Consider the following 25,665-nt stretch of genomic DNA (forward strand, 5'->3'; position numbering starts at 1 on the left):
TGGAACTACATGTGTGCGCCACCACACCTGGCTAATTTCTGTATTTTTAGTAGAGACGGGGTTTCGGCATGTTGGCCAGGCAGGTCTTGAACTCCTGATCTCAGGTGATCCACCCACCTTGGCCTCCCAAAGTGCCGGGATAACAGGAGTGAGCCACTGCACCTGGCCCTAAGAGAAGGCAACTGGGAGTCCATTTTGCTCTTGGAGAATTCAGGGTCTGGTAAAGGGACCTTATGGCAAACGTTAAGACTCCAGATGCCATGACAGGAGTGATGGGGCAACAGAATGGGCACTGGGAAGGGTGCTGAGGGGCAGCCCAGCCCTGGCACGGGCAGGGCAGGGGTCTGAGAGGCCTGCAGGGCACTGCAGAGTAACTGGCAGACAGGGTAAGAAAGGGCATTTTAGGGATGGGCAGGCAGACAATGCCTGATGCTGGCAATACCTGTGACCTGCCAGGTCCATCCGTGGATCCTCTCACTGTATCAGAGCACGGGGCTTCTGGGGACCAAAGTCTGGAAAATGGGCTGGGAAGTTGGACAGGAAAAGCCCTTGGAGGTGGTCTGGTCACCTGGGTGAGCGAGGAGCCAGTCATCACACCACGGGCATCAGAGCAAGCATGGGCGCCTAGAGGTCTGCAAACAGTGCCAGCCTCCAGGCCCTGTGCACCAAGGCGGCCTTTAATCTTGCACTCGCTCTCTAGGAAATGATGGGGCAGTATTCTGTGTTGAGAGAGGAAGAACACCCCCTCCCAGAAGCATGACATGCAGAAAGCAGAGAAGGGCCAGGACTGGCTGAGGGCAGGGAGCTGGGCCTCTGGGGTGGACACACCCTTGGGTCACACTGTGAGGGTGGCTTGGTCAGCCAGTCCCACCACTGCAATGACCACAGCTGTGTTGGGCTCACACCAGTGAACCGAAGCTCTGGATTCTGAGAGTCTGAGGATTCTGTGAAGATCTGACTTGGGCTCAAAGCAAGGATGCGTGAAATTGTCCACATTCAGATTGGCCAGTGTGGCAACCAGATCGGAGCCAAGGTGAGTAACGTCTGGTTATAATCCTAGCTTTGCCACGGTCCATAGAGGCAGACAACCAAGAGAACACCCTAAGTGAGCAGGGAGCACAATCAGTCTAGAAGATTTCATGCACTTGCTACAATGCCTTCAGGCTTTACAATAATTCTCAATTTTTTTTTTTTTTTTTTACACAGGAAAATAAGGAAATAATCTCTAATTAAAGAGATACAAGACACATTAAGGGCTTAGAATGTTAATTTTGTCCATAGATACATAAGTACAATAAATGCCAACCATTATATAGTATGTTTATCATCTTTTTTTTTTTGAGACAGGGTCTCTCTCTGTTGCCCAGGCTAGAGGGCAGTGGCACAATCACAGCTCACCATAGCCTCAACCTCCTGGGCTCAAGCTATTCTCCTGCCTCAGCCTCCTGAGTAGCTGGGATTATAGGCATGCACCACTATGCCTGGCTAATTTTTTTATTTTTTTGAGAGATGGGGAATCTCACTTTGTTGCCCAGGCTGGTCTTGAACTCATGGGCTCAAGTGATCCTCCACCTCAGCCTTTCAAAGTACTGGGTGGGATCATCTTTTTTTCCCTTTTCTGTTTTTTTCGTTTGTTTGTTTGTTTTTTGGAGACAGAGTTTTGCTCTTGTTGCCCAGGCTGGAGTGCAATAGCATGATCTTGGTTCGCCACAACCTCCGCCTCCTGGGTTCAAGTGATTCTCCTGCCTTAGTCTCCTGAGTAGCTGGGATTACAGGCATGCATCACCTGGCTACTTTTGTATTTTTAGTAGAGACAGGATTTCACCATGTTGTTCAGGCTGGTCTAGAACTCCTGACCTCAGGTGATATGCCCAGCTTGGACTCCCAAAGTGCTGGGATTATAGGTGTGAGCCACAGCACCCAGCCCACTTTTATCATCTTAATAATGAACTTTACATATCTAAAAATAGTAATTTGTCTCAAAACAGCTTTTTGAAGTTTGTTGAGGAACTTTCTATACCCTGTCACTAAGGTGTCTTTTCCCTCCCTTCTCATGTTTATTATAAAGCTTAAAAAAATCAATTACTGGCCGTGCATGATGGCTCACGCCTGTAATCCTAGCACTTTGGGAGGCTGAGGCAGGCGGGTCATGAGGTCAGGAGTTCAAACCCAGCTTGGCCAACATGGTGAAATCCTGTCTCTACTGAAAATATAAAAATCAGCCTAGTGTGGTGGCGGGTGCCTATAATCCCAGCTACTTGGGAAGCTGAGGCAGAATTGCTTGAATCTGGGAGGAGGAGGCTGCAGTGAGCTGAGGTTTTGCCACTGCACTTCAGCCTAGGTGATAAGAGCAAGACTCCATCTCAAAAACAAAACAAAACAAAACAACAAAGAAAAAATCCACCAATTACTGTTTTATTAGTATGCAATTGAAAATTTAAGAGTAGACCTAAAAAAAAGTTTTGTGTACAGTAGCAGAATTCATCAAAATATACCCTCTGGACGATAAATTATTTTTTTCTCTCTTACCTCCCCTGCTTGAGATTTTCTATGAAGTACCTAATAGGCCAACCCCAAGAACACAGGTGCCCGAACCCATGATCTCCAGTCTTGATTTTAAGATGACCAATTGCACTGTGCAAAATTTATCGTGTTCTCTTTGCTATTGTGAATTTCCTTTTACTAGTATGAGTTGCATTAAAAGTCAGGTTTTAAAACACCTACATTCATCATCCATCAATGACACCTGGGTTGTTTCTGCCTTTTGGCTACTGTGAGTAATGCTGCCAGGAAGCAACTACGGCTTTTAAACGCAGGTATTTTAAACCCGGGGCAAAGAACATTACTGCTTGAAAAGAAGTCACCATTCCTCCATGCCTCAGGGTAAGACATTCATAACTAACACACAGAGAAGTGGCAGGCATGAGCCCTGCTGCACTGAAGCTGGCAGATAATACAGAGAGGGGCCCTCGGGAGAAGGTGGCTGGCTTTAGATAGAGTCTCAGCTCTCACTCCAGAATCGCATTGTCTAGTGTTGAGAGTCCTGGCCGACTCATAAATTTGGAGCCATAAGAACTTTAAGACACATTTAGTTTGGGGTATCTTAGAACTTGAATTTGATTATTCTTCCACTCCCTGAACAGTGCCGGCAGATTACCATGAATGCCTTGTTCCTAAGACCTTGGCCTATGATTGGGGATTTTAACATACCCTCAGGGATTTTAATATATGTGAATACATTTTCATTGCATTTTAATATGTGCTTTTCAGGGTGATCAAAAGGACTCATCCCAGTAACTGTTTGCATATTAAGAGCTTGGCACATATTTATGTTAATAAGTACTATGTATGTGACTGGAAGGGCCATGTGTTTCAAATAGTTACTAGAGGACAACTATGTATAATTTTGAATTGTGTGTATACCTGGTCATAAAAAATGCATATTACTGGCCAGGTGTGGTGGCTCACACCTGTAATCCCAGCACTTTGGGAGGCTGAGACAGGTGGATCACCTGAGGTCAGGAGTTCAAGACCAGCCTGGCCAACATGGCAAAACCCCATCTCTGCTAAAAATGCAAAAAGTAGCTGGGCATGGTGGCGGATGACTACTTGGGAGGTAATCCCAGCTACTTGGGAGGCTGAGGCAGGAAACTGTTTGAACTCAGGAGGTGGAGGTTGCAGTGAGCCAAGATCATGCCATTGCACTCCAGCCTGGGCTACAAGAGTAAAACTCTGTCTCAAAAACAACAACAACAACAACAACAACAAAACAACAACATGGTGGCTTATGCCTGTAATCCCAGCACTTTGAAAGGCTGAGGTGGGCAGATCATGTGGTCAAGAGACTTTGAAAGGCTGAGGTGGGCAGGTCACGTGGTCAAGAGATGGAGACCATCCTGGCCAACATGGTAAAACCCCATCTCTACTAAAAATATAAAAATTAGCTGGGCATGGTAGCACACACCTGTAGTTCCAGCTACTCGGGAGGCCAAGGTTACAATGAGCTGAGATTGCATCACTGCACTCCAGCCTGGTGACAGAGTGAGACTCGGTCTCAAAAAAAAAAAAAAAAAGCATATTACTTAAAATCATGCATAGAGGTCCAAGTTATGGGTTGTTTGGAAAAGTTCATGAAAAGAAATCCCCAAAGTGAAGTATTGTTGTGAAATCAGATAAAAATTCAGTTTATTTTCCTTTAATGGAATCTACACTTTACTAGCTTGGAGCATTATAAAGAGAAATTAGAGACACATTGATGTTAAATTCTAAAAACAGTTTTAATGTATATAATGGCCTCAAGTTAATAGGAGCACAATCCAATTTAGTATTTTGTGACATTTTATTTAAGTTCAGGTGGGGAGAAAATGCAGCCTTCATATTACTTCAATATTGCTTAGTAGAGGCAAAAAGTAAATGATGCCATGGTTATTTATGAAAAGGCCCCAAAAGAATGGCTTGGGAAGGGTCAGGCAACCCCAGGGAAACAGGCCTGGGAGTGCTAACTTTCTCTTTGACTAACACAGCCTTTTTGGGGGGTCCCTTTACTCTGACCTTCCTCCTGCTTTCAGTTCTGGGAGATGATTGGTGAGGAGCATGGGATCGACTCAGCTGGGAGTGACCGCGGGGCCTCGGCCTTGCAGCTGGAGAGAATCAGCGTGTACTACAACGAAGCCTACGGTAGGCCCGGGGGGCTCTGGGAGCAGTGATCTGGCAACTGGAAACACAGACAAAGGAAGGGTAGAGGCCAAGGAGACAGAAATGTCAATGCAGTGATGACCAGGCTCAGGGAGGCGGCAGGCAGGGCAGCAGGATCCCCAGAGTGGTGGGTCCCCAGCCCCTGGTCAAGAGGCAGGACTGGGGAAGAAGCTGCTGGATGGGGCACACACCTTAACACAAGCAGGTGAAGTACTCACTTTCCTCTGTGGTTTCACAAATGAAACCAGAATCATTTCCAATATGAAAGAAGAGAATCTCTGTCACTGGCACTATCGCAGAGCCACGATGGAAAGTGTTTCTTGGGCATTCTACAGATTTCTGAGATTGCTGTTGGGGTCAAAAATGCGATGTTAGATACTCAAATCTCAACCTACCAAGGGCCCCTTTCTAGAATATCCATGATTTTTTTGGACCAGTATGGCAAGGTCTATTCTGATAAAACATTAACTTTTAGAAAAACAAGCATGCGGACTTTTTCCTATTTTTCTACACAGGTAGGAAATATGTGCCCCGAGCAGTCTTGGTGGACCTAGAACCTGGGATGATGGACAGCATTCGATCTAGCAAATTAGGAGCCCTCTTTCAACCCAACAGTTTTGTCCATGGTAGGTTTTTCCAGAAGCTTCCACCAGGAGGAGTGGCGGATGCCTTAATGGTGCCCTTCTCTTTTCACCTTGCTGGTTACTCTTTTTTTGCCACAGGTAACTTTGGGGCTGGCAACAACTGGGCCAAAGGCCATTACACGGAGGGAGCTGAGCTGATCGAGAATGTCCTGGAGGTGGTGAGGCACGAGAGCGAGAGCTGTGACTGCCTGCAGGGCTTCCAGATTGTCCACTCCCTGGGCGGGGGCACAGGCTCCGGGATGGGCACTCTGCTCATGAACAAGATCAGGGAGGACTACCCGGACCGGATCATGAATTCCTTCAGTGTCATGCCTTCCCCCAAGGTGTCGGACACAGTGGTGGAGCCCTACAACGCGGTCTTGTCTATCCACCAGCTGATTGAGAATGCAGATGCCTGTTTCTGCATTGACAATGAGGCCCTCTACGACATCTGCTTCCGTACCCTCAAGCTGACGACACCCACCTACAGGGATCTCAACCACCTGGTGTCCTTGACCATGAGTGGCATAACCACCTCCCTCCGGTTCCCGGGTCAGCTCAACGCAGACCTGCGCAAGCTGGCAGTGAACATGGTCCCCTTCCCCCGCCTGCACTTCTTCATGCCTGGCTTTGCCCCGCTCATGGCCCAGGGCAGCCAGCAGTACCGGGCCCTCTCCGTGGCCGAGCTCACCCAGCAGATGTTCGACGCTCGCAACACCATGGCTGCTTGTGACCCCCGCCGTGGCCGCTACCTAACAGTGGCCTGCATCTTCCGGGGCAAGATGTCCACCAAGGAAGTGGACCAGCAGCTGCTCTCCGTGCAGACCAGGAACAGCGGCTGTTTTGTGGAGTGGATTCCGAACAATGTCAAGGTGGCTGTTTGCGACATCCCGCCCCAGGGGCTGAGCATGGCCGCCACCTTCATTGGCAACAACACAGCCATCCAAGAGATCTTTAATAGGGTCTCTGAGCATTTCTCAGCCATGTTCAAAAGGAAAGCTTTTGTGCACTGGTACACCAGCGAAGGGATGGACATAAACGAGTTTGGGGAAGCTGAAAGTAACATCCATGATTTGGTATCTGAGTACCAACAATTTCAAGATGCCAAAGCAGTTCTAGAGGAAAATGAAGAGGTCACGGAGGAGGCAGAAATGGAGCCAGAAGATAAGGGACATTAACTGTGAGAGAAGCTGTGCCACGGAGCCGCTTACAGAACAGTTTCTCATTAGATTAGTGTTTCTCCTGCAGCACTCCAAAACCCATTCTGCACTGCAGCACAGTGAATGATATGCACTCATCATTAGCTTCAACACAGGGACTGCGGGAGACGGGGTGGGGAGCAGCTGATAGGCATTAGGGTCTTTGCTGACATTTACTAACTTTGACGAGTTTGACATTAAATGCGTACTTATTAACTTAAAAATACTGCAAAGTGTAAAGTGCTCCCTTTGTTTCAAAGTGTTCACTGGCTATTTATTATATGCCCCATGCCAGGCATCCAGACTACACGTGTGGATCTGCAGGAGCCACCGCAGCTGGTGTTAACTTTCTAAATTCGAGCAGCATTGATAAGCACCCTGGAATCCTCACTTGGTATCCGAGGACTACTAAGACTCTTCCCTTAGGTTCTCTCCTCTGAGCAAATGCTGCCTGGCATCCTGCCTCCCTGTGCCTGCCAGCGTTCACAAGAGCCAGGTGCCTGACTAGTACATGGAGAGCTACAGAGCCAAGGTCAGTGTAAGTCAACATCCTCTAGAAATAATCCATGTTGTGTGGACCTGTGCACACAACCTGCTAACTCGAAGAGAGGAAAAAGAAAAGCCACAGTCCTCCCTAGAAAAACACCTGGTCCCAACACGAAAAACAGAAAGACAAGCAAAACTCATCTGCAGCCCTCTGATCTTTATTTCTGAAGAGCTAGCTTTGAACATGTACGGTTATATATTTTAAATTTCTTTTTAGCGTTAGATCCCAGGAACTCATTAATAATCATCCCTGGTTTTCCTTTTAAAGGCTCTTTTGAAGTGCTCTTTTCACTTTCATTCAGCAATCACCCCCCAAAAAGCTCGGCAGCCTCTTCGAGAAAGGGCACATCATCTGATCAGCAACCATTCAAATGCAGGAATGAAGCAGCAGCGGCTGCAGCGTCCTTCTCAGTTACGGAGGAGGACGTCGTCTCATTAAGGAACTTTTACAGTTCAAATTAATTTGCAGAAGTTGCCATAAATGTTTGCATGACACAGCTTTAACCACGACATCATTTTAATCTGCTCACATTACAACAGGACCAAATACACAAGAGCGCAATCAAATCAACCATAACTTCTTAATTACAGTTTACCTATTTCTGACAGGCAGCACTGCCATCTCTTCCAGCACCATCAGGGTTTTAATGGCCCTCTAGAATTACCACTGAGATACACTATTTGATACACGGATAACTGGTAATGGGAAAATGCTCCGACCCTCACTGCAGTAAATATTTACTTGCAGGCAACTGGGTTTTCATCTCTTGATTTGCTTTTGTAATCAGCAATAAAAAAATAGCAGGTGAATGGATGACAGTTGCTCATTCTGAGAAACTTCACTCTTCTCACGTATGCATCATGAGGAAATAACTAAAGTACACATCAAGAGAAAAATAACCTTGCAATTGGGATCACCAACAAGTCTTCTATTTACAAACTTCAAAAAACACAAAACCACCATCATGTTTTCAACACTTTCTACTTGTGGTTCAAGAAGCACTAGATTTAGTAAGAAACTGCACCACTGCACCTATATACTTAGTTTGAAATTAGTAACTTCCTGAATGCTGAAGACCTACACCCTGCGATTATACAAGGATTCACACATGCTTCCTCTGGCGCTTTACTTCCCAAACCTAAAGAGGCAATGAAATAGATGTAAGGAGAGAGGGATTTAAACCTTTAGAAAACTTGTGATTTACAGTACTGTAAGGATTTGTTTGCTCAATAGTAATCATTAAAGTATAAAATAATTTGGCAAAATTGCTTTATTTCAGACTAAATCAATTCCTTTTCCTGAAGCCTAACCACCCAGACTGAGTAGTTAAAAATATTTAGAAATGCGTCTCACCATCCTACTCTTTTGTATGGTAGAAATAGATTTAAAAACAAAACACAAACTAGAAACCCAGAGAAATCTGTCCCTTCTGATTCTGAAGAGCTTATTCCTTTAGCAGTATGGTTGCTACGGTGACATTGGTCTCTCAGAGACCGAGACAGCAGAATCAGAATCTTAGAGCTTATCCGATTCCTTCACTTCACACACAAGGACTACGTGAACTAAGAGACTGACTCCCTCAAACATCACCCGATCAGTTAGTGGGATACCCACAAGTTGGTCTGAGCGAGGTCACCTCATCACTGGGCACAGCTGTCCTGCCAGCTACCCAGCAGCACTGGAAGCAGGAAGTTTATTTCATTATACTACTGGTTCAGGATTTTTTTTTTTAATCACAGAGAAAGAGCCTCTCACAATCTCTGCTGGATGGTAAACTTGTCTTTTACTCAGTTACTTCACTCCTTTCCATATCACAAGCCCTGTCCCTAAGTCTCACCTCTCAAGCATCCCATCTGCCTCCTTAATAAATAACATATCTCTAATTACTTGACTGGAAATAATTTAGCCCCTTTATTAGTTACCTTATTCAACCCGTATCAAAAAGGCCCTTCAGACCTGTGATTTATTTATTCCTATTCCCTGTAATGGAGGATGCTTCCTAGTACCTTAGTCTCGGAGACCACAGCACTGAACGGAGGTGTCCTAACTTGCAAACAGCAGGCTGACAGGTCCGAGGCAAAGGACTCCAGAGGCTCCTAACGTGCTGTTGTCCAAAGGCACTCTTTCCCACTCAAACGGCTGGGCCTCCCTGCTCACTCTGTGCTGAAAATTCAATAAAACCTACAGGTCAAGTATTGGGACAATAAGTCATTCCCAGAAGCTGGGACAAAGACTTTCTTTTCGGCTTGGCCTCAGCATGGCTGCCAGTGGCCCTGACGAATTCTTGTGAGCTTAAGTACCATAGCGAGAACGGGTCCTAGAAAGGTGTTTCAAAATTTCCAGTTCAAATTGATTTCTCCATTCTCCAAATACAGTTAAAATCAGGCAATTAACTTTGCAATGATACTTTACCTGGCCAAGTGCTTCCAAGTTTCAAAGAAACATAAAAACAGTAACTTGCAACAATTCTTCATCCCTAAATAATCAATGAATGAAATCACTATGAAAATCACCACGAAACTGCGTTGAGATCATCATGCCCCAGACCCGCAGTCAAAAACTTTAGATTGTAATTTTAGTTTGGCCATCAACTCAGCAAACAAGTTACTAAATAGCTTTGCCTCATTTCCCATGAGAAATGTTACCAGAATATAAAGATTCTTATTTACAAAACAATGTGAAAAGCACTTTGTGCTTAAAGTAATTGTTCTTATCTATAGGTTTTAAGTGCATAATACAAAAAACGTTGAGTACAATTTAGTATTTCTTCTAATAAGCACTTTTAGTATGGAATAATTATTTTCATTTAGGTTACTGATGACCAATTCATTATTCTGACAACAATTCAAAAATAAGGGACTACAAAGCCTCAATGACAGCAAATAATTCTGATCACCAATTAATGTCACGAAACAGCTATTTTGAGAGATTTTCAAAATGTTTCCTGCATCCCTTTGGTCACTAAATATTAAATCTGGCTTCCCGTGCTTTTAAGAAACTCTGGTTCATATGGCCATAATCATGCAGCTGTGCAGACAGTTCCTCTAAAGAAAATAGAAGTCTGACAGAAACTAAAAATCCAGAGTAACAGTGAACCATACTTCAATTTATTGACACTGTCAATTTATGAACAAGACACGATTTTTTTTTTTTCCATGAAATAAGATCCTTTTCAATCTGCCGTAACATGTGGCCACACATCTTCACCTTGGAAATACGGCACATCAAGTTTTAGTCAGGGTCTAGGAAGAAAAAGAAAACGCAACAGTTGCCGGCTAGTTCTAGGATGTTTTCTTAAAAATTCAACATGAATATCAGAAATAACTTCCTTATAGTGAACTGTATAACTGTGGCTATAATTCACATTGCCTTGGCTTGGATGTAAAAAGTGCCGGTTCAAGTACACAGGCTTAGTCCAGCAGGCGTTTCTCGGCTGAGTAAAAGTAAACACTCTCCGAGTAATAAAGAAACTACTTTGCTTTTAAAAGACACTCACATCTCCTGTGCTAATGAGGTGAGGTTCCTAATCCCGAAGGACATAACAGAGAGGGGCTAATGCTTTGTTTAAGGGGGTCGGACACTAATTCCCCACCCCCAGGACACCGCAAAATCTCCGCGTTTGATGCAGAGTCTGGTGGCTCTGCTGCAGAGCGGTTTAAGGCTAAACGATTTTCTGTTAGCTTATTGTTAAAACAAAACAACCCAACATAAAACCGGGTCTCATTACTCAGAATTATGAGATTAGACAGCCCCTAGAAAAAGGGCTAAATTCGAAACACTGCATCTCCAGACTTGTAATAAAATATTTACTAACTCAAAATGAAAACAAAAACTGCTTAGGGGAGACAGTTCCAATAAGTAAAATTGCTCCTAACCACCAGCTGCCAAAGGATTAATGTTTCTCACATTTCCATGCTATTGCGGGTCTGAAGCTTTTTAAAAGCAGAACAAGAAAATTAAATCTGGAAAACATCTCTGACAATTTGCTTTGCCTACCTTTGAAATAACAGTGTCAAGAAAGTAGAGATAAAACCACTTTTATAATCTGGAACACAAAAGTCTATACTTAGCAACTGTACAGAACTTTTAATTTCATGAGAATGTAACTTTACATCACCAACATCTTTGAAAAAGTAAAATGAACCAAACCCTCTGAAAGCATAATAAATTTAGCAAAACAATATTCACTGCAGGGTGTTGCAGATTTTATTGCTTGATACAACAGCAGGACCCTTCCCTGTACTTGCAGTTATTATGTTCAGGAAGTTGTGATTTGTGAAAACATTAGTTAGATGTGGGGGAAATAAAAATATAAAGAACTGCAATTTATCATGCTCTTGAACTGTTATGTTAACTCCAATAGCAATTATAAAAGTGGGGAGTTCATCCTCCAAATTATTTGATTTGTGCAGACAAATGAAACAGGTTTAATTAAAGTAAGACGGCTCTCTACCTAAGCATTGCTAAATGAACTGAAAATCAATGTGCCAATTACTTCTGCTTGTCAGGGCCTGAAAAGACTTTCTTTTTATTAGGCCACAGGACTTCTATAACCTGTATGCTTTAAATTATATTATCCCAATAACTAACTTCCAAATACACTGACTAAAAAATGATCAGAACCCAAAACTAAAATTATTTTGATCTTTATGGTGTTCCAAAAACTTCAGATGCAACTGTTCTAAATAAATCAGTAACTTACACAGATTGTTCCTTCTTTACTTTCACAATTTTTACATTGCTGCCAGCAGTCTTCTCGGCATTTGCTTTGAATTCTGTCTTCAGTGCATCTCTCACTGCTTTTGCACAGATCTGGGAATATCGGATGTAGCTGGGAGAAAACGAAGGTATATGGTTAATTATCAATATTCCAGCCAGACAGCTGTTACTGTGCTTTCGCTTTTCTTCCTGTACTTTTTATTTTGGTTTGGTTGTACCTTAGTGTACAACTGTATTTAAAAATATGACTAACGCCAAAAAGAATCTATACAAAGAAAAATAACACTAGAAAAAAATGTACCGAAGTATTAACTGGTGTTTGGATGCATGACCTCTGATTTTTCTTTTTTGTACTGTTTTCTCTTTAGAGTACATTAATTCAAAATAAAAGCTGCATAGATGTTTTAAAAAATCCCACAGCACAGAAAAAAAATAAACCAAAATGTTAACAGAGATTATAACATGATTAATCAATTCTCTCTCCTTAAAGCTTTAATTATTCTTGCAAGGTGAGGTATACCTAATTAAGAGAAAAAACTATTTTGAATTAAAACAGTTCTTCCTGTACTAAATTATTTAAAGGCTTTCCTGAGAATACTGAATTCTGCGTTACAAATCTGCCACTGAAAATACTTCCTCATCAAGATTTCTAAATTAAACTGAAAAGTGCTTAGAGAACATCATCAATGCTAGCAAAATCATAAAACCTGCTTCCTGTTTGGTAGATGGGCTCCCATCAACAACGTAGTTTCCAAAAGATGTCAGATCACCTTTCACACTTTTGAAAAACAGGAAGCGAGGAGGGGTGCTGCCTATTTTCTCACGTTTTAGAATTTATTTTGGGGACTCAGGTATGAGTTCCAATGCCTGCGTCCATTCTTACTAACTGGGTGACCTTCAGGCTGGTCAACCTTTTCACCACCTTTATTCGCCTGAAAAAACAATGGAATAAAAGGAGAATACCTGTCCTGCTGACAGCTGGGAGGAGGAAAAACAAAGTGTGAAAAGGTACGGATCACAGGAGGGTTGGCTAAATGGCATCTACTACTGGGCCTAACATCCAGTAGTCGATCATCCATCCTCCAGTTCTACAAGACTGCTTGCTTGACCTCAGCACACCGGGAAGCTTAGTTGTAGAGCGGCCACATATACCCACAAGATGGAAAGTGCAACATCATCTAGTCAACGAAAAAGGTGTGTCACCTGGAGCATGGTACTTCTGCTCATTCAGGTGCATGGGTCCGATGTGACACCTACAACCAATGGTTTGCGGTTCCACTGTGAGACACCATGTTCTCAAGCGGGTTCCATATTTGATCCTTCCAGGTACCAACTCTCACCTTTGTGAGGGGCTCTCTACAGTTTACCAATGACTTTCACCGCTTTTACACATAAGTAAACCTGAGATTGACAGGGCTTAAAAGTTTAAAAATATGTGTAACGTTGTAAAAGACTCTACCGCGATGCTGGATTAAAGACCAAAGCTGCCAACAGCGGTCACGTGGAAAGCCATCTGTTTCCCGAGGTGGCTGTGACTGTACCACCTTCACCACCTGGCTCAGCACCATTCTGGAAGAAAAGGCTTGCTGAATAAGAGCTGACCTCTCTGTCGAGAAAGCTCCCATTCGCAAAGGTGCCCACGGGCACTCTGTGGGTGCTGGGCCGCCCCGACGGGAGGCGAGGCAGGACACAGGCGCACTCCCACGCGAGGCCGAGGCCGCGCCCTCCAGAGCGCTTTGCCCATAGCGACGCCATCTTGGCGGCGGAACCCGAGGCTCGATCCAGTCCCGGTCACGCGTGGGGCAGCTGCTCCCGGCCGTCCTGCATGACCTCTGGGCACCTGGATGCGTGCGGGCCGGGCTCGCGGCGCCCTTCCCTCTGGAGGCGTGGACCTACCTTAGTCCAGCCTGTCGCCAGTAGGCCACCATGCTGTCGAGAAAACGGAGCGCGTCGGGTCGAATCGCAAAGACGCCGGCAATGTCGGCTCAGCCGGGCGGTTCAGCCGCAGGAAGTTCAGACCATAGAAGCGGAAGGGGCGGGGCATGCGGACCTGCCAATCACTGCCTCCTGTCCCGCCCCTCCCTTGCGCACGGCCCCTGTTGCCCCGCCGCGGAAGCCCCCTGGCCCGGGGAGCCAATTGGACCGCGGGTGTCAATCCCCGGGCGGGCCGGCCGGTTGCGTCCACCTATTGGCTCCGCGAGCTCCCGAGGCGTGTGTCTCCCGGGCTTCCGTATTACCCCGACGGGGGTAGGCAGGGCGGGGGCGGCCGGGGCAAGAGGGCCGGGGGGGGCCAGCCCGCTCGCGGGGGCCGAGGAACCGCGTGCTTTCGGGAGGCGAGGACGCGAGGCGGTGCGGGGACGGTCGCCCCGAGGGCCTGGCTTTGCGCCCGCTTTAGGGAAACGGCGTCGGCTTTTTAAAAATCTGTGGACAGATAAGCGTGTCCTGAGAGCTGAGATTCAGAAAAACGCTTAGGCACCCTTTTTCCCAGAGTGACAGTAAACCCTGGAAACCCGGGGGACGACCCCCTTTGGCGTTTTCTGTTCTAGGACCTGCTTCCAATGTGTGACAAGACGGAGGGTAAGGCAACAGTTGCCACTGTTGCCCGGGATGGATGGGAAGAAAAATGTGAGGAAAACCCGCTGGACGCACAGGGGAGCTGCCACGCGGCAGGGAAAATGCTCATCTCAGTGCCTGTGATTTAGAGAACCAAACTCTTAATCCAACGCGGTCAAGTCTCAGTCTAGGAATTAAAGCGTTTTCTCTCACAAAGAGGGGGAAAAAAAACCACAAACGTTTGCTCTTCACCTTAATTATTAAAAAGAATTATAATCAGGAAAAACAATACTTAAAAGAAAGTTTTTATTAACAAAAGTTTTTCTTAATCCACATTTCAAGTTTAGTATTAAATAGTCCAAGGGTTTCATTTCTGAACACTTATTCCAGTTTAGTCCTCTTAAATTCATTTGCTTGCTGTGCATTTATGATTAACAGGTAAAAGCTATCAATTACCAGCTATTTCAAAAAACGTAACCAACTGCACTGGAAAATGAAATTTTTATAGTTTTATAATTAGATCAGCGTTTAAAAAAATCAAAGGATAAGGATTTAAAAATCTCTTATTAGGGCATGAAACCTTTTTCAGAACAAGTATAATTTGCAGAAATTATACAAGGCAGATTTTCATCAAATATCAATTTAGTGGTATTTAGCTGAAATGTTATTTCACTTGTAAAACTATCTCCGGTTACAAAAAAATCAGAAACCTTATTAAATTTAATCTGCTTTTACAAATGTCCTAAAAAGTATTAAGCTATACAATTTTTATGTAGGAAAACGAGAATTTAAAAATAGTTTGATTATACTATTTCTGTGGTTATGTACATAACTGGTCTCTCTGATAGGAAACATGACTAGAAGTTTATCATGCTAAGCACTGTAAAATAAAGGCAAGAGCTAATCATCTTGTAGCAAAAATACTCTATGCAACAACTGCAAATGTCAAAGCTATTATTTAGTGGTTACTAATTGGCTGCTACAAAATATAAAACAAAGTACATTTATTGGACTTTCAGTTTGCAAGCTGCCCTCTGACAATTCCCATCAGTAAAAGCTGCAGTGCAATTCACTCATTGGTTACTTTCAGGCCAAGCCTCCCCGCCACCATTATCCTTGTTCCTTCCCACCACCCCAAATCCTGCAGTGGCACCGTATTATTAAAAACATTCAGTACCTGGGGTTTATGCTTCAGAGGAAGACATCACTTGAGTAATTTCAAATGATGTACAGCTCCTTAATGTAAAAAAAATGTTTTGTGGTCACAATTACTTCAAAAAGTAATTATATTCAAATAACCTGACATATCTTGCCTTAGCAATTACAAAACCATTATTTTGACACATGGCAATTTTTAAGTTAGGCAAATGTGAAATGCTAAAAGATGTGAACAGCCGTTCTTCTGTTTAAGTTAGAGTGCTGCAAAACTCAGGTAATGACTTTATTTTTTTCAGTTAACATAACCAGCCCACGGTACAGCATACTAAATCATAAAGTACAAATCCAAGGAAGTTAATACCTTTACTAAGTTACAAAACTTTGGCAAATCAATACAGTACTCTTTAATATAATGAAACCATACTTCTGTTGGAGTCATGTTACTTTAGTGATAATTTTCACTCCAAAAATATTAAGTACCAAATCAAAACATTGGTTTTTAATGGTGGTTTATAGCAGAGCAAGTTATTTTACACAAAATATATTTTAAAACTACACAATTTCTCCTTTTAGGTGAGTTCCCTTGTGCAAGCTGTTCAAGGCAGGGCACTGGGCTCTGCTTTGTTCTGGGGTTGGTCCAAAGTCACGTGGAGTTCCAGTGTATGAAAAACTTGAAAATCCTACCTTAAGAAGATTCAATATCAATACTCATTTCCAAGGAATTCTTGTTGAATTTTCACAGAAATACTGGAACCCTCAAAATGAGACAGTTAATTTCAAACAACATTAATTTCAGATGATTCCTTTTATTTACAGGCCCTGCATCTGTTTTGATCAAGTCATAGCCTTATACCAACTTAAAAAAAAATTACCTAAAATATAGTTGAATTTTTTAAATAACAAATAAATATATAGTCAGCTTGGAGAGAACTGGAGTACCCGACGTTGCCTACCAACTTTCACTATCACTTCTCTGCAAATGCTGCTGCAGCCATTGGAGTCCGTATGCTTCCTCTTGCTGAGGCTGTAAGTTCTTCAATCTCAGCATTTAATTTGTGTATTACCCATTCCATTGCTTCTCGGCCCTTAAAAAAATCCAATACATTTATTGTTAGTGAGAGCAAAGGCATATATCGAATTAATGACACACCAGGAAGTAACAAGGAGTGTGACAAGTTTAACTAAATCTGAGATGACATATCGTTTTTGTCCTGGCTTTTTCTTTTCTAATGTTATTTAGCAAACATCAACTGAGCAACTGGCTTGATCCATAAACTGACTTTTATTTTGTATGCAAAAGTTGTTCTCAAAATAATCTACAATTAAATAAAAGGATGTCTTATTTATTTCATGATTACAGTGGTCCCCTTTTTAGGGGCAAGAAGGTAAAATCCCTTTGCTTTATATTTTAAACCAAAAGCCTATACAAGCTCCTACAGGATCTGGTCCCCAACTCCCTCCTCACCCCTTCTCTCCTGGTCTTCTGTGCAGTTCCTTGAAAAACAAATAGCAATTGCCACTTCCTGTCTCAGGGCCTTCATACATGCAGCTTCTCCACCTAGAACACTCTTCTTGGCATATCCCTTGCAATCAACCTGTCCCCATTACGTGCTCAGCAGAAACATCAGTTCCTCAGCACTCATTAAACATTCTCATACCTTTCTGCACCTTTTCTTTCCTAATGACATGCTGTGTGATTAACGTCACCTGCCTTTTCATTCCACGAGGGCAGAGACCACACTTGTTTTGCTCCCTGCTGGATTCCCTGTCTAGCCTAGCACTCTGCCTGACACAGAGGAGGCATCCGTGAGTATCTCTTGAGTACTGAATGACCGAATTAACCATGTGCCATGAAACAGTGCATTAGGCATCTTTCTCTAAACTTAATGTTCTCAATAAACAAAAATTGGTTCTTGGAGGGATGGAAAAATCTTTCTCTTTTATGTATAAAGTCCATACTTATGTATACATGATATGATATAACTTAATGGAGGTGGCAATAAGGCAAAAAATGTCTAAAACAGGTTGAGGGGAGACAATAGTGAAAACAGGTTGAGAAACAGTGCTTTAAATGACACACAGCTACACATCACTGAGCACTTCCTAAGTGCTGGGCCCCAGGCTACGTACTTGCAGTGTTATCTCATTTACTCCATGCCAACCCTGCAAAATGGGTAATCTCCACTTCAAAAATGGGAAACTGAGGCACAGAAAGGTTAACTTAATTGCTCAAGGTTGAAAGGCTAAAAGCTAGAGATTGGATGCGAACCCAGAGCCTGTGTAAGTGACTGCTCAAGGTGCTGCAGTTTCCTAGGGTAGAGTGGGTAAGGGTCAGCTTACAGGAACACACACCCAGTCAGCACCCCATTTGTCTAGGAAATGAACCAGGGAATAATAACCAAGCAGCAGCCTCACTTACTTTACTAGCATTGGAGGATATCGTACTTGCCATCAATCCTTCAAGGTAACTGCTGAGGCTAACTCCTTTCACAGTGATTATAGCTTCTTGAGTCAAAACAGTTCTGGAACAAAACATACTCATGCTGGTTCAGATGACCCAACTTTCATTTTCAAAAAATTTGACAAAAAAAAAAAAAAAAAAAAAAAAAATTTCAACACCCTTTACAATACATTTGTTAAAATACTTTTTACTCACTTTTCTGGGTCCTGAGGATGTGGTTTGTATATAAGTCTCTCATCTACTGAAACCATATTTGTAAATGAAATCTACAGAATGAAAAAAAAAAGCAAATAATTTTGGAACTGAAGATTCAAAATGTTTCCAAAATCAACACACAAGCCAAAATCTTAGTAGCTAAACATAACAAAACAACAAATAAACCACTGCTATTATTGCATAAACTATTCACTGCCTACTTTTTATTTAAAAAACAAAGTTGAGGAAAGAAAGTATAATGATAATACACATAATCCCAAAGTCATTTTATTGAGTGCTATCCCCTTAGAGACAGGCAGGATCATCAGAGCAGGAAGGGTAAGGAAGCGACACACAGGGCCGAGTCTGGCCTGCGCATGCGCAGGGAGTCTCTAAACCACCCCGTGAACATGCACTCACTTGTATGTCAACTAGAAGAGACACAAAGAACTCAGTCAGACAGTTCAAAATGAAACAAAAGGGGGCCAAGACTTACATTAGTAGATTTAAGTTCCATTGTTTTCTGTACAGGATCAACTACAGAATGTTCTTGCACATACGTTTTTGTTCTTGCTGCACCAATAAGCTAAGTAAAACATTCAGAATTAGTAATCAGAAGAGGGAGAATTTCTTACCAAGTGCATCAATATTTCATTTGCAGAAAAAAATGTCAATATCTTGAACGAAAAACCTGTTTCTTAAAAACCAGAAGAAACAAGCAAAGGTCAGAAAAAAGGCCTACTGACAAAACATGGATGAGATGAGACTGTCAAAAGACACAAAACCTTTTCCCACAGGCAATTTGAAACCAGCCCACTGAGATGTCTGCAACATGAGGCACCACGATGAATCTGCTGAGACACAACGGTGGAGCACTGAGGCTGAACTATGGAAATCAGGCTTGGGGCAACATTGCTGCTAGAAAAAAGGAGAACTCGAAAGCATCTGTATTTTCCCAGAACAGTCCGAGGGAGGTGGCACCTCAGCTTCATTCTCCAGACAGAAAAACAGCTTTCTCATGATGGAGGATCACACATCAGTGTCCACAGTCACTCCCTGTGCTAAGACCCCAAGCCCATCCCCTGACCTTGCTCATTTCTAAGTCCATACTAGCTAATGCCATGGTTTGCATAAAGGAGGCAGTAAGTACATTCCTAATGAAATGTAAACTTTTGTTTTCCTAGTGAACCTACTTTCCTTAAAGAGACCCTCTACAGAAACCTGAATCTACTATTACACCAGTTTTCTCACATTATGGTAAACTGGCATTCAGTGTCTTCCTGGTTAACTCTGCTCACTAAAGCCAGCTTATTCTTAAGGGAATAGAATTATTTCTAAAGGTACAGGAAGGAGGTTCCAGACCTTGGAACAAATGTGGCAAGAACAAGTCCGAGAACATACTCCTTACTTAATGTACCCAACACACCACTGATCACAGAACTGTCACCTAACAATCATGACCAGACCATTACTTCCAAACCTTAAGATTGGTCTCAAGTTGTTGGCAAAAGCAGAAAAAGCAGAATGTAAGTCTATTCAGCTTACACAGAATTAGCTGACTTCCTTCAGAAGATTCTATCGGGTGCCTTCATGAAGACTGTAATAATATTTCCAATTCATTATACACTCATAACTCAAGTTTATTATAATACAACTTGAACTGATGCAAAAATGACATTCAGAATTGGCTCCCACAACCTATTTGAAATTGTAATGCAGTTTAGAAAACTTCTCTACAGCAGTCACATTTCTCCGGGAATAAAGACACACTTACAGACTTCACGATGGAAGGCAGTCCCCACTCTGTGCTGAGAAGTCTGTGGCTGTGCAACTTTCCAGAGGGATCTATATGTCTGTCCAACACATCAACTCCAACCACACTTGGGTTCATAGGGTTTGGGTATTTCTGCATTGCAGCTGTTGTAACAGTTTCCCATGGGTGGCTGCCGATGTGAACCAAAACAAAACAAATCAAAACACCCAAACATTTAAAAATATGCATATGAGTTAAACAGTTTTTATAATCCATCAAATCATTCTTTATAATGTAAGTTTAATGAGTTTTCCAAGGAAAAATTATCTTCTGAAACAATGATGATTATGGGAAATCGATCTACATTTTTAACAGGCTTCAGTATTTTTCCACAATACAGGCTATGTAAATAAAACTCATATCTATAAAGATCAAAGTAGCCTGCAAAGCATTACAGTATAGTTTCTTAAACCATCTTTCCTACTTACCATTATCCTCGTTCACATGCAAATTATTTCTAGGAAGAACCAGTGATTCAAGAAAATGTATTTAAAATTGTGTTCTACTGAAACAAAGAGCCAAAAGTACCATTATGCTATTTGTTATTTTGTCTGACCCCAATTCTATCAGGTTATAAGGAAGTAACAAAAGTAAAAGAATTTATGGGCACTATAAACTCTTACGGGGATCACAAAAAAGATCCAAAGCTTTGATTTAATTATTGAACTTTTCCTTCATATTAATGTAATAAATAACATTCCCTCCAGTCAATCTTTATTCATTGTTTTTCTCAAAGGAGTGATTCTGATTTCTGTTTTGAAAAGGTCACTCAATACAATAAAATGTCCTTAAGGCACTCCTAATATGCTACTTTCTAATATTCTCTTTGAATATTGTAAGCACTTGCTTATCACCTCGTATTGAAGTGGTGAGAATATTACATCACTTGAGAACTTGCAGTATCTTCTTTTCTTGAAAAAGCACAGTGCTTGGGTGATTCAAAATGTGATGCACCTTTGTTCACTTCACAACTTCTGTGAATAAGACACTTGAACAAAAGACATCATTTTCAAAAGGACCCCTTATTAAGTACAATCAGTATTAAGGGTGATTTAGTCCACCTGCAGTCTGATTCTAGCCCCTTCTACACCACTTATCTGTGCTCTCATCTTCATTTGAAGGAAAAAGACAAGACCTGGGGATGATGTTTCAAGCTACAATGACTGATAAGTCACACAGCATTACTTTTTATTTGTCTAAAAATGAAATTATTCCAACTTTTTAGAGACCTCAGATTGACAACTACATCTTGTCAACAAAAGGAAAATCTCTACTACATTAATTTCCCAGAACCCTGGATAACCAGTGACATTATTTTTAATGTTTTCATTATAATATTGTTTTCTCTATAATATTATACAGATGAACCTCATTATGTCTTTGTCTCCAGCCTTATCCAGCAATCAATGCAGATACACAAGCAGAGTTGCTTCATCAATCCCAACAGTCCCCACAAATAGAAGCACACAGGCCAAGCACTCTGATTCTTACCAAGGCAACTATCTAAAATGAAAATCAGATAAACCCTCCACAGGTCTCCATCCAGTCTTATACCATGGTTAGCTGGCTTCCATGCCCTTATCTCTTCCCCCAACCCTCTCTAAAAAATTAATAATCGCATGGCCTCAGGGTGGTCATGCATTATTTGTAATGGAGTCCATCTCCTCTTTTTGAACCAACTTAAAACCACTGATGTTGACTTAGCGTGGCTCAAGATTATTTTATGAACCATAACGAGCTCAAACATTACAAACAATCCTTATTACGATTAATAATCTTCCAGCAATTAATATGCACTATATTAACATAATTATGTGAAAAGGATCTCATAATGGAAGACATTGAAAGACCGTACCAAAGTAGAATCAGGAGGACCGGGCTATGGCTCACTGACCTGTCCCACTTCTTCACCCTTGAAATCAGGTGAGGACATTGTTAACTTCACTGGGGCAGCAACAATGTCTTCATTTACTTAATAAAATGTAATCAATCCAAAGAACAGTGCCTGACACATACTGGGCATCTCTGTATGTTGAAGGAGTCAATGAATGATTTCACCTGGTTGCCAACTGCAGGCCTCAGAAGAGGCCTTGGAAGCAAGTGCTGGAAAATCAGTAGATAAGATGTAGAATGATGACTTAGATATTGTTGTTAGACAGTAACATCCTAAAGATGAGAAACAACATTCAGATTTGTGAGGGGAGATTATGACTTCAACTTCAGGTAGGCTGAGTTTGAAGGGCCTGTGGGACAGGAGGGTAGCAATACCTAACAGGCACCTGAAAATAGAGAGTGAAGCTGGAGAGGCTGGAGCTCAAGGTACAGATCTGGGTGCCATAAATGTGTACTTATCATTTGGGACTTTGACCAAACAGCCCGGTTTATATGGGGAGAAAGCACGGATCAGGGCTTCTTCTCCCAGGATAAAAAAAGTCTGTGACAAAAAGAGAAAAAAAAAAAAAAAGAAATTAAGATCATAGATGAAATCCATCATAGGAAGGCCAACAACAGAATCCCACTGAACATTTACACTGAATGGGAAAAAGACAAGGAAGCGCTGAAGACTAAGGCAGAAAGAATACAGAGGGAAGCAGGGGACTGGTCAGGACGGAGCAGTAGGAAAGGTAAGGGAGAAGAAAATGCTTTATTTTTTGAGACAGAGTTTCGCTTTTGTCCAGGCTGGAGTGCACTGGCATGATCCCAGCTCACTGCAACCTTCACCTCCTGGGTTCAAGTGATTCTCCTGCCTCAGCCTCCCGAGTAGCTGTGATTACAGGCATGTGCCACCATGCCCGGCTAATTTTGTATTTTTAGTAGAGATGGGGTTTCTCCATGTTGGTCAGGCTGGTCTCAAACTCCCCACCTCGGCCTCCCAAAGTGCTGGGATTACAGGCGTGAGCCACCCAGCCTGGCAAGGGAGGACAAAGTTCTAAAGAGACTCAGTGCCAAGAATTTCTGAAGCATGCAAACCTGGAAGAGGAATGAAATTAAGCCTCCCCACAGCTGAACTGGACTAGTGATGAATGTGACTAGGTTAATGAACATTAGAATGACTACAACTTTCAGGCCTTCTTCCTCCCACAAAGACTGTAAACAGTAGGAAGGAAAAAAAAAGCTCCCTTCTGATTCTAATATTCTACACTTTGCAGGATACAGCAGGTCTTAGGATGTGTCCTGCTAAGTACAAATGCTGACAATGTTTTAAAAGTTGCCTTCAGAGGCTGGGCGCGGTGGCTCACACCTGTAATCCCAGCACTTTGGGAGGCCGAGGTGGGTGGATCACTTGAGGTCAGGAGTTGGAGACCAGCATGGCCAACATGGTGAAACAGCATCTCTACTAAAAACACAAAAATTAGCAGGGCGTGGTGGTGGGCGCCTGTAACCCCATATACTTGGAAGGCTGAGGCAGGAGAATCACTGGAACATGGGAGGCAGAGGTTGCAGTGAGCCTAGACGGTGCCACTGCACTCCAGCCTGGACGACAGAGCGAGACTCTGCCTCAAAAATAAAAAAAATAAAAGTTACCTTCAGAGACACATTTTAAAACAGAAATGGCTTTGTAGTATATTTATTTATAAGGCTATACTGATTAAAACTGTGGCAAGGACATTAAGATCAGCGGATGAGAGCAGGTAACTCAGGGAAAAAAAAAATTTGCTGCTTTAAGTTTGTGGCCTTTTTTGTTCACGGAATTATGGACCTGGAAGAGAATTTAATTCTCCACATCCAACTGGTTCAAGGCCTATTTTCATTCATAAACATTTCACCCTATCCAGAAAGACGTTCCTGAACATGACCTCAAAGAGTTTCAGCACGGGTAGGCCGGGACGACCGTCCTCTTCCGTGTCTCAGACGAAAATGGGAAACCCAAGGTCACATGCTCGTTGCCGCCAGAGCTAGACCGTGAATTCCAAATCCAGCGCTCTGCGGCCTGGCTGGGCAGGTTGGGAAAAGGTCGCACATCCTGGTGGCCCGAGTTCACCCACAACTCACGATCGGAGGTAGGAACTCCACCCCGACGGCGGCCAACACCTGCCTCTGAAGATTCTCGGGTCCACGTCCCAGAGGGGTTCGGCGGGGCAGGACGTGGCAACCCGAAGTGCAGTCACGGACCTCGTGCTCCGCGACGCCCCCAGGACCTCGGGAGGCCGCTGGCCCGAGGCCGCCTCCTGGCGGGGGACAGGCCGGAAGTGGCTTCGGCGGCCCTCCCAGTCGCAAGGCCGCCTGGGCCCGGAGGTCGGAGCCGTCCCCTCGGCTCGGGCGCCTCGGGGTCGTGACCTTGGCCAGCCCTCAGTGTCCCCGGGGCCCGCAGGCTTCAGGGTTCGCTCCTCTCGCTAGGCCCGACGCCTGGCAGCCTCCTGAGGGCCGCCTCCGCCTCGCCTGGACTCCAGAGCCGGCGTGCCCACCCTCCCCGGAGCCGTCCCCGCGCCCCAAACTTACTCAAAGACGTGCTCCGATGTCCAGATCTTCATGGCGCCGGCGACCTGCGCGATGACCCGGCGGCGCCAGGGGCACAACTAGGTACAGAGGCTACACCGGCCCCCGCCCCGCCCCCAGCACACCAGCCGGCCGCGCAGCGCGCAGGCGCCGACAGGCCCGACGCGAGGGACGTCCCCACGCGCGGCCCCACGCCCTATCCCGGTCCGGGTTTTGCCCCAGCCTTGCGCGCGGCGCAAGGAAACCACGCCCCTTAGCGCTCGGCGCAACGCGCCGGCGCAGTGCCGTAGACGGCACCTGGAGGCGCCGGCGCGGGAGCTGTGCTGCGCAGGCGCGGCGGGCGGGGGCGGGAGCCCTGACCTCTGGGCAGCGTTGGGTCGGGTCCAGGAGGTGCCTGAGCTCCCGCCCGGCCCTCCTTGTCGTTCTGGCCCAGCACGGCCTCGCCTGGCGTTTCGGGGCGTGTGGACGCATCCGGTCAGCCTGCTGACATGGATGTTCCTTGTGGTGCTCACTTGTGCAAAATTTCCTGGTACCCTATAGAGTTCCTGCCACCTCCTGGGGTCAGCCCGATCTATTGTCCCAAATCCACCAGCCAGCCAGCCGGTCGGCTGTGCCCCTCCCACCTGCCCTCCAGGAGCTTGCAGCCCTCAGAAGGGATAAGTAAGGCGTGATGCGGAGAAGCTAACATCAGACATGCCATGAATACCCCAACCAGGGGTGCAGTCCGGAAGCACAGCGAAGGGGCGGGTGGAAAGCTTCCTGGCCTGGCAGACCTTGCCCTAGGTGCGTAGGATGATTGAGCTGAGATGTCTCTCCCAGAGAGGGTTCCCTCGTCACCCTTTCTTAGCAGATCCTCCGACCTTTGTTGTTCTGCTCCAACACAACATCCTGTTGCATTTTTCTTAGCGCTTACCCCTCTGACATCACCTTGTTCATTTATTTGTTGTAACTCCTACTCGAACTGAGCCCTTGAAGTCAAGGACCCTGCCTGTCTTGTTCCAAAATAAATCTCAGTGTCTCCTATATAGTCAAGGCTCAATGATTATTGAAAAATGAAAAAAATTAATAGCTATTTGTGGGATGAATGAATTAATGGAATCATCTAGTTTATTTGTTGTAACTTCCACTAGATTTTTTTTTTTTTTAGAGACAGGGTCTCGCTATGTTGCCCAGGCTGGAGTGCAGTGGCTATTCACAGGCGCGATCCCACTACTGATCAGCACGGGCCCACGTCGGAAACGGAGCAGGTCAAAACTTTCACTAGA

General features: G+C 44.0%; 3 protein-coding genes across 13 annotated transcripts; 1 reads left to right on the forward strand and 2 right to left on the reverse strand.

Annotated features, from left to right (window-relative positions):
- The first annotated feature begins 772 nt into the window (after positions 1 to 772).
- TUBB1 (tubulin beta 1 class VI) lies at positions 773 to 8,329 on the forward strand. The gene is made up of 4 exons (XM_003932634.3): positions 773 to 1,033; positions 4,569 to 4,677; positions 5,211 to 5,321; positions 5,418 to 8,329. Exons 1-4 carry the CDS (start codon positions 977 to 979, stop codon positions 6,494 to 6,496), a joined length of 1,356 nt encoding a protein of 451 aa, XP_003932683.1. The 5' UTR covers positions 773 to 976; the 3' UTR covers positions 6,497 to 8,329.
- A 1,820-nt stretch (positions 8,330 to 10,149) lies between these two features.
- On the reverse strand, positions 10,150 to 13,818 carry ATP5F1E (ATP synthase F1 subunit epsilon). The gene is made up of 3 exons (XM_003932640.3): positions 13,680 to 13,818; positions 11,767 to 11,895; positions 10,150 to 10,306 (listed from the first exon to the last, which is right to left on the reverse strand). Exons 1-3 carry the CDS (start codon positions 13,709 to 13,711, stop codon positions 10,300 to 10,302), a joined length of 168 nt encoding a protein of 55 aa, XP_003932689.1. The 5' UTR covers positions 13,712 to 13,818; the 3' UTR covers positions 10,150 to 10,299.
- Positions 13,819 to 15,764: 1,946 nt separating this feature from the next.
- PRELID3B (PRELI domain containing 3B) lies at positions 15,765 to 24,655 on the reverse strand. Of its 11 annotated transcripts, none has more exons than XM_074406718.1 (9): positions 24,404 to 24,650; positions 22,243 to 22,397; positions 21,819 to 22,129; positions 20,818 to 20,951; positions 19,925 to 20,093; positions 18,647 to 18,736; positions 18,151 to 18,221; positions 17,914 to 18,016; positions 15,765 to 16,579 (listed from the first exon to the last, which is right to left on the reverse strand). In XM_074406718.1, the coding sequence occupies exons 5-9, from the start codon at positions 20,060 to 20,062 to the stop codon at positions 16,460 to 16,462; spliced, it is 522 nt and encodes a 173-aa protein (XP_074262819.1). In that variant the 5' UTR covers positions 20,063 to 20,093; positions 20,818 to 20,951; positions 21,819 to 22,129; positions 22,243 to 22,397; positions 24,404 to 24,650; the 3' UTR covers positions 15,765 to 16,459. The 11 variants fall into 11 exon arrangements, with proteins under 11 accessions (XP_074262819.1, XP_074262817.1, XP_074262818.1 ...); XM_074406716.1 differs by having other exon boundaries at positions 21,819 to 21,875; positions 21,980 to 22,397; XM_074406717.1 differs by lacking the exon at positions 20,818 to 20,951 and having other exon boundaries at positions 21,819 to 21,875; positions 21,980 to 22,397.
- Positions 24,656 to 25,665: the final 1,010 nt, after the last annotated feature.

Source organism: Saimiri boliviensis, chromosome 9 (assembly GCF_048565385.1).
Source record: "Saimiri boliviensis isolate mSaiBol1 chromosome 9, mSaiBol1.pri, whole genome shotgun sequence".
NCBI classification, from domain to species: domain Eukaryota; kingdom Metazoa; phylum Chordata; class Mammalia; order Primates; family Cebidae; genus Saimiri; species Saimiri boliviensis.

What these genes read in the sequence shown, in the direction of transcription:
- TUBB1 (XM_003932634.3), top strand. Translation starts at nt 977, where the DNA reads ATGCGTGAAATTGTCCACATTCAGATTGGCCAGTGTGGCAACCAGATC. An exon ending in GTACTACAACGAAGCCTACG is followed by an intron (nt 4,678 to 5,210) that starts GTAGGCCCGGGG and finishes TTTTCTACACAG; the next exon opens with GTAGGAAATATGTGCCCCGA. An exon ending in ACCCAACAGTTTTGTCCATG is followed by an intron (nt 5,322 to 5,417) that starts GTAGGTTTTTCC and finishes TTTTTGCCACAG; the next exon opens with GTAACTTTGGGGCTGGCAAC.
- ATP5F1E (XM_003932640.3), bottom strand. Translation starts at nt 13,711, where the DNA reads ATGGTGGCCTACTGGCGACAGGCTGGACTAAG. An exon ending in TGGCGACAGGCTGGACTAAG is followed by an intron (nt 11,896 to 13,679) that starts GTAGGTCCACGC and finishes GTTTTCTCCCAG; the next exon opens with CTACATCCGATATTCCCAGA.
- PRELID3B (XM_010343160.3), bottom strand. Translation starts at nt 24,435, where the DNA reads ATGAAGATCTGGACATCGGAGCACGTCTTTGA. An exon ending in GTCCTCCTGATTCTACTTTG is followed by an intron (nt 20,094 to 21,818) that starts GTACGGTCTTTC and finishes TCACATCGGCAG; the next exon opens with CCACCCATGGGAAACTGTTA. An exon ending in TGCCTTCCATCGTGAAGTCT is followed by an intron (nt 18,737 to 19,924) that starts GTAAGTGTGTCT and finishes TGTTTTACTTAG; the next exon opens with CTTATTGGTGCAGCAAGAAC.